This window comes from Alligator sinensis, unplaced genomic scaffold (assembly GCF_000455745.1).
Source record: "Alligator sinensis unplaced genomic scaffold, ASM45574v1 scaffold1032_1, whole genome shotgun sequence".
NCBI classification, from domain to species: domain Eukaryota; kingdom Metazoa; phylum Chordata; order Crocodylia; family Alligatoridae; genus Alligator; species Alligator sinensis.
Genome location: NW_005842450.1, coordinates 335232 through 343072, shown reverse-complemented (window position 1 = coordinate 343072; position 7841 = coordinate 335232). Strand labels below are relative to the sequence as shown.

Genomic DNA, 7841 nt, shown 5'->3' with positions numbered 1-7841 from the left:
TGGCAGCACATCAATCTGGATACCCAGTTCTCTGTTCATGAAGAGAAGCTGCACATCTCTGTCACCCTGGACAGGTACCTTGGCTTGCCAGCATTTCTTTCCACGGTTCCTCCTTGCGAGCCTCTAATCTTGGTGCGCGTCTGCTGCCTCCCTTGGAGCAGAAGGAAAAGCATCGCGAGCAGCGGGAGGGTAGGCTGGCAGGAGTGAGTCCTGACACTTTGGGGTTAAAAGACGATGAGGAAATCATAACGACAAGTGAACAAAAAGGGGATTCGGTTTCTCTTCCTCCCGCACCTCCTCTGCGATATTCGTTATTTCCTAATGTATAATTATCTCCTATGGAGCTGGGCGCCGTCCCAACGCAGCCAGGCGGAGCTGGCCAGGAGAGCAGGTCCGGGATTAAATGTCATCTTTCCCCCCCAGTAAATGCCCGCGCGGTGAAGCCCAAGCGCAGGGCTCTGCTTCAGCTGCCTTTCTTTTTGTCTCAAAAATGTTTTAAAAAAAAAGATATGACATTATCAAAGCTTTTCATTTTCCAAAGGAAACCAGCCTCTTTTCTGTTCTGGGATGACTTGCCATTGCCAAATTTAAGCCTAAGTATGGCTGCAATCATTTTTAAAAAAAAAAGACAACACTGAAACCACGGGTTTTGAGTGACTGAAACCAATGATTTTCCAAAAAAAAAAAAAAAAAAAAAGTTAAAGTCCAGATTTTGCCTCCTTGCGCTGGTTGAGGTTGGGGGAATGAATATTCATGAGACACAGGACCTGTTTCTGGGCCAGCTCTCGGGACGGGAAGGGCGAACAGGAGCTATGCTAAGTTAACGAGCGTGCTTCCTCCTCTGTCTGGTAAGTAAAAGCAGCCAGGTGTTCTTGGCACGGGTGTAAATCAGGAGTATACCACGTCCCAGGCTTCCCAAAGGCCACGGTACCAGACATCGGGCCCTTGTCGGGAGTGGAGCAGCCGGTCGAGGGCAATGATCCAGGATGAGGGGAAGGAGACCTCCGGAGACGTGCGATGCAGGGGGAGTGAAACCGCCTCTCTCCTCTTTCTGCAGGTTGTATAAAATGGAGCTGTCCTCCTCCTCCGTCGGCCCTTTTGACGTGAGTTCAGCGGTGTGTGCCGGGAACCGCCGATGCAAATGCCACATAATAATTGTGTCCATGAATCTGAGTGCTGACGTGTCTGTATAAAATGCCTATTATTGGAATCCATCCTGGGGAGCCCAGGCCGATGCTCCTCGGTCCTAGCAGCGGCTTCCTTTTAAGAAAACCCAGCTGATGTAGCGCCATAAATCAAACCGGTATTGCGAGCTGCGTGGCTGAAGCTACAGTGACAAACTAACCGGCAAAACCATCGTGTCGTTTGCCACGAAGCATTAACGACCGGGAAGGGATCCCTCTGATGAATGCGCTCGCGCTCATCCCTGGGAGTTTGGGGCCCAATCAACCACCCTCCCCAATGCTTGCCATGCCGCTGCGATGCAAATCTCTCCTGCATCGACAGTGCGGGCACCGCAAGGTCTTGTTTCCTCGCTCCCCCAGCCCAAACCTTGACTTCAGCACGCAGCGCGGGAGGGATGCAGGTCTTACTTGGTGCTCGGATGATGTCCGTGCAGAAACGTTTTGAGCAGGACTTGCGGTTTGTCGAGGAGCTGATCTATTCGGCCTCGCTGCTCCGTGATCTCCCCCCCGTTACGTGAAATGACCACGAGTCGCGGCCAAAGGAAACATTAGAGCTGGTAGAAGAAATGGGGGTGGGAATAATCGGTCGTGGATGTCTTTTTAGACATTTTTCTTCCCCGTTTCATAGTTTTCTGCTCACCCTTGCAAGGAAAGTGCAGCGTGCTTCAGGTCTGGGCCGCTGCCTAGCGGGGGCAGTCAGGGGAGAGTTAACGAGAGCAAACGAGGCAATGTTGCTCGTGGCTGCCATGATTACAAAGCCGACTGAATAACTTCAGCTCTCTTTCAGGAGACACCACTGAAAGGATTTTTGGCGGATATTATTCAGGTTGCATACGTGCCAGCACTCAACGGTAAGGGCAACGAGATGGTTTTCATTTTGGAAGCTGCTTACCTTCTCGCAAATGCCGACCACTAGCACCTCCGGCCTCTCCTGGCAGTGGCACGGGCTCTGCTGAGGTTTGCTGGTCACAAGGAGCATCTCTGGGGAGTTGGTCCAGGGCCTGGCGTGCAAAACGGTGCTGGGCGTAGGGCTAATGTGCACCAGAAGATGGGAAAAGGAAGTCCCTCTTAGATGATTGCAAAGCACGCCCGGCAGGAGCTGTGCATGGGGAAGGGGGCACGCGAAGAGCACTGACAGCTCCTCGAGGCAGTTAACCAGGGTTTCTGCTCCCGTTCCAGCGGCGCTGCAAGAAGGGATGCCCCTGCCTTACCTGTTCGGCCTGAAATACAGCCACACCGAGATCCGCATGTCTGAGGTACGGGGCACGTGCTCTGTCCCATCCACCTGCAGCCCTGAAATAGCTCGTTACTGATGCTCGTGTTTTGTTTCTCTCATTGTCAGGGCGCCCTGGTGCTGAACGTGCGCGTCAAGTAGGTCTGACCGGGAGGAGTCGCTGCCCTAGGAGGACGAGAGAGAACGGCAAGGCCTTGTGCATTTTGCTTGCTTTTCTATTTGACATTTTGACACTACAACTAAAGTGAAAAGGCCACACGATAATTGGAGCGTGGCGTGTAACTACTGTCTCTAGTGCAATCCAATGGGTGTGCGCGTGCCCTTTTCTCCGTGCTGTATTAACCTTCCCAAGAGTTTAGAGCGGCAATGCTTTGTGGGTAACGGGCTTCCACTTTTTGTGATAAAAGATTCTCATTTCCTTCCCCGCATTGCTGTGTTGTCTCTCTTCGATCGAGGTTTTAACACTCATATGTGGCTCTTACGGTGGCTGGGGGCTCAGCACCGCCGAGCAGTTTGGGCAATGCTCTCCGACCTGGTCTGGCGCTTCTCATCCCGACCCTCTCTTCAGGAAATTCGGAGTCATTCACAAGAATCGCGAGCTCTGCTACGATTTTATCGCTGACCTGGTTGTGATGCGAGTCTAGAAAGGGTCTGGCACTTCTGAGGCCTGCTCCATACGGCGTCTGATGCCTGCAGCGACGCCAACCGGAGCGGGGTCGACCTGGGTGGTCTAATCAAAGATATCACGTCCCCCCCAAAGAACCGCGCCTGCCCATGTGTTACATGATTTTCATATGCTTTGACTGCATTTTCACCGTCCCATAAAAGTCCTGGTCTTCCAAGCTTGCAATCATCCTTTTTGAATGCCATCACTTTGCAAAGGGGTATCCTTCTTACTAAAAGTGCCCCCATAATGTCCAGATTTGCTTTAAAAGAAACCCAATAATGAAGGAAAGTGTTTTAATGAACGGGGACAGGGACTCGATAGTATAGCTTGTGGCTTTTCTCACCGTTCATGTGCAGGTGGTCATCTGGATGTTGGGGGCACCGGGGAGCAGTACAACCCCTGCAGTGCGTTGCACACCTTGGCTTGCAGCTGTATGGAAAACGAATGCCTGTTTTGGGGGCTTTTTAATCATGCAAGTGAAATCGGGCGGTACTCTGTTAGGCAGCTTTGTTCACGGTCACAGAACAGCGAGATGGTATTCCACGATTGCAACCACCTTTGCATATAATAAATATTACCTTTTGGCTTTTGCTTTCACAACAAAAACATCAATAGACCTCATTCATCCAGGAGCTGCTATAGAATTAAAAGGTTAATGTTGAAAAGGTCTTTGCACATGTTTACAAGAAATTGTCCCCAGGGGAGGGAAAAAAATAATCTACGGTAAAGCATGGAAAGGAGAAATTACTTGGCACTCTCTGCTTTCACAATAAGCATTTGCAAATACTTCAGCAGACATCATTCAGCCGGTAGCTGATGCAGAACTAAGACGGTCTTTGAAAGGGTTGTTGCAGGTGTTTGCTAACTGTCACGGAAAATGCCTGGAGAAGCAAACTATGAACACTAGTATTGTTATCCTGCCTTCATTACCAAATACAGGAGGCATTCAGTTTGTAATGCTCACAAGAAATCGTCCCCCTCAAAAAAAACCAAAGCGCTGAAGAGAGCGGCTTAGCGGTGTGGTGATGTGTCCCGGTGGGAGTTGCGGTGCCGTCTCTTCCCATTATTTTCAATGCTAAAAAATAATAATAAAAGAGAAGAGCCCTGAAGATCTTCACTATTGTCCCTGCCACAAGTAATGCAAAATCAAGTCATCTAAACTTGCATTCGCTTAGGAGGAGAAAAACTTTCAAATGACGTTTTCGTGACCTCGCAGGGGAAAAAGGGAAATCGAACTGAAAGCCCCAGGTGACACCCAGCTGCCTGGCCCCAAATCACTTGGTGCACTCCCAAATGCTGGTGCCTGACACAATGGTTACGTGTATCGCTGGGTGCGGGTGTTGGTGCTGCTGGACTGGAGCTGGAGACGTGTGAAGGACCCAGCATTAGCCGCCCGCCCCGTCTACAGATTGCTTCGCGGCGCAGGCTGTCATCTCCAGTCCGTCCTTGGAGGCTGGAGGATCCCATCCAGGGCCCTGGTCCTTGAGCTGCAAAGGGTATATCTGAAGGGTCCTTTAGTGACCTGTGGACATATTCCAGAAGTGGTGCAGCACAGAGGTCCCCTCTACTTGCTATTTTTAAGTCAGAGTGAGCATGTTTTATTCTCCCACTGTGCCCAATTCACTGATGGAGAAGGGCCCTCAAATCCTTTCTGACCAGATGCCACTCTCGGGTGGCACTGATGTCACCCAGATCGCTCTGCTGACATCGGTGCAGCCACCACGGTTCCTGCGTTTGCAATGTGTCCCTGTACGTCTGCCCCCCATCACTGCCGGCCTTCGGGCTCGTTGATCTGGATGCACGATCAGCTGGTGACGTTTGCTGCTGCTTATGTGCATCTCCGGTTTAGTTAGTCTATAAGGTGCAACGCTACCCTGCCTTCCCCATAACACTAGGCTTGGCCGGATTCGGTGGAGTGCGTGATGCCGGGGCGAGCAAGCCTACAGCACCGCGCTGACTCTGGTTTGGACTGCAACACCCAGAAACCCCAGGGGACTGGGAGCAAAAGGAGAGGAGGGGACCGAGGGCAGCTCTGGCGCTCAGCTGGCAGCAGTCCTACAGGCGTTATTTTTGTCATGCCAAGCAGTTAACTTGCACTATAAGAATAGTATACTATCATTTAATAAATTGTCTGCCCCCGTCAGCCCTAATTTTATGCAAGCCTGAACATTTTAATGAATAACACTGAAATAAATGCTTAAAAGTAAACATTGATATTACCTGTTGTAATGGGGAAAAAAATAAAAATTGAATTCTGCCAAGCCTACATAACCCTAAGGGACGTGCCGCGAGGCTGTGCTGGTGAGGTCCCCTGTGCAAGGCACAGCTGAATTATATACCATTCACATGCTCCTAACACCTCAGAACATCTTCTACCCAGGATTCCAGTCTTTCTTTTCACCCGTGAGTTTGCCATGACTGCTCTTGTGTCCTAGCTGTCTAACGCTCCTCTTTCGCGTGCTATCAGAGACAAGGAGGGCTGGGAGGGAGCTCGGGAGGTCACATCCCGTCCACCCCCTGCTCCAAGCAGGACCAGCCCCGACTGCATCATCCCGGCCACGGCTTTGTCGAGCTGGGTCTTCAAAACCCCCAAAGATGGAGAGTCCACCACCGCTCGGGAGAGCCTGCTCCAGCACTTCACCACCCTCCTGGTGAGAGTTTTCCCCAATACCCAACCTCAACTTCCCTTGCTGCGACTGGAGCCCATTGCTCCTTGTCCTGTCAGGTCTTGAATGTATCTGTCCTTAAATGTACTTTTGGGAGTTGCTTGCTGGCCCCACACTGCCTGCTGCACCTTTTGATAATTTTCCCTTTAAACAATCCCCTGTATTGCTTTCCTCCTGCGATGCTTTAACTTCTTGTTCTTTGGGCTTTGGAGAGTGTTTTTATTGGAGGACCGTGGAGCTGGGCCGCAGGCCTTGACATCCTCTTTGCTGCGTGCGAAGTGAGGGACCGCCGTAGCCCCGCCGCTGGTAGGAAGCCCAGATACAAGCATGTTGGAAAGGTGCCTTGCAAGGGAAGTGCCCGCTATTGCACAGGGCTTTGGCTACGCTCTTCTCTTGCTGATTGTTTTGATGCTTTCATAGCCTGGCGTGGACGCGATGGGGCGATAACATGAGACTGTCGTGCTGGCGTACACTTATTTTATCAAATGTCAAGATCTAGCCAGCACAGGAACCCATTGTGCTTTTGAGGTGACCGACGGATCCAGTTGATGGGACAATGACAACACTGTAAGTGCGTTGGTACCTGTGCCCCCCTCCCTTGGCTTTTAGATAATGCCCTATTCAAAGCTGGAATTAGCATGTGACAAAAGATACCTGAGCTGATCTCCTGGAAACCCGTCTTTTCACGAGAAGTTTGCACAAAGTATTAAGGCCAAGACGGTGCCCTTTTGGAAGGTCCCCTCGGTTACAGAACAACCCACGAGGCAGTCGCGTTTGTCGTCAGAAGCATCGAATGAAGAGTTTCCATCTAAGCAGTTACCCAGCCAGTGCTTGCCCCCTCCTCCAAGGACCCTCTTCACTGGGTCCCAGGGCAGGGAGCACATCGCACGGCCATGCCGGACTCCCGCCCGGACCCGGAGTCTGGCCCTAGGTGACATGCCTGTGCTCACGGGCTGCCCTGCCACCACTCGATGCACCGGGCAGGAAATCTCCGCACCGTGCTCGTCGGTGCAGGGTCTGCTTGTCCGCCATCCCCAGAGCAGAGCAGGCCAGTCAGGAAAAGGCAAGCTCCTGGAGCGCACCAGTGGCATGAAGATCCAGAAGCCAAACACGTAGCATCCCCCTGACTTTTGCACCCGAGCTGCTCACCATTAGCCCATATGCTGTATTCCCTTGCCTGTTCGGCACACGGCGAGTTGCACTGGATGGCTGAGGCAGGGACCCGGGTCTCAAAGAGACTCCGCGTTGACCGGCTCCAATGCTACCGCGGGGCCGGGCATTGGTCAAGAGGACGCGTTGCTGGGGCTCGCCCACCCCTAAAATAGGGATTTTATTTTATTTTTATATAAATGCCGTCCAGTGGAAACCCACAGAAAAATACTCGCTGCTGATTTTCTTAAAGTTTTTATACCCTTTTTGGCCATCCTTTGCATCGGTCCCTGTGTTGCCCACTGACCTGAGCAGCGAGAAGTGGCTCTGCGGGACCGGCCCCCCAGACCAGCGGATCACGGAGCTGGCCCCTGCATTTGATATATGTTGCTCAATAATTTACCTGACTTTTCACTTCTCTAAGGAAATGTTTGCACTGGATGACATCAAAACCCACACGTTATTTGTTCAACACCCAACCAATTATCTTGGCTTTCCTCAATTGCGCCATTTTCCTTGTTCTTGCCACCAATTTTTTTGTATATAAGAGGGCCCGTTGCAGAGGCCCGGCAGAAGAGGAGGACGAGGGGTTGAGATACATCTTCCTGACCAAGATCTCGGCAAGGTAAGAACAAGACGGTCCGAAGAGTAGTCTCTTAGACTTACCCTCAGTGCACCAGCGCAGGGAGACGGGTGATGTTATGCGTGGCTTTTATATGGTCCTGTTGTGTTACAGTTATTTTAAGGGTTTCATAAATAACCGTGGCTTAAATTATCTTCTCTGTAACTGTTCACTCGTGTAGCTTTACAACCAGGGCGAATGGTGCGTTTTGCTCTGTTTTGTCCTAAATGCCTTGGGAACGGACTGGGACGGTGGGAGCGATGAAGAAGTTCATTCTGCATCTTGAGAGTATCTGAGCTCTCTCTGCGTGGCCCATTCA

At 51.3% G+C, this 7841-nt stretch overlaps 1 protein-coding gene across 11 annotated transcripts in view; it reads left to right on the top strand.

The window, feature by feature from the left end:
* Positions 1-2839, top strand: part of BPIFB6 (BPI fold containing family B member 6) — a 31039-nt gene extending 28200 nt beyond the window's left edge. For 10 of the 11 annotated variants that reach the window (XM_025212217.1, XM_025212221.1, XM_025212225.1 and 7 more), the window contains 5 exons: positions 7-74; positions 1058-1115; positions 1972-2035; positions 2364-2440; positions 2527-2839. In XM_025212217.1, coding sequence (XP_025068002.1) covers positions 7-74; positions 1058-1115; positions 1972-2035; positions 2364-2440; positions 2527-2559 — 300 coding nt within the window. In that variant the 3' untranslated portion in view covers positions 2560-2839. The remainder of the gene's footprint in view (positions 1-6; positions 75-1057; positions 1116-1971; positions 2036-2363; positions 2441-2526) is intronic. The other variant, XM_025212219.1, reaches the window with a different exon arrangement.
* Positions 2840-7841: the final 5002 nt, after the last annotated feature.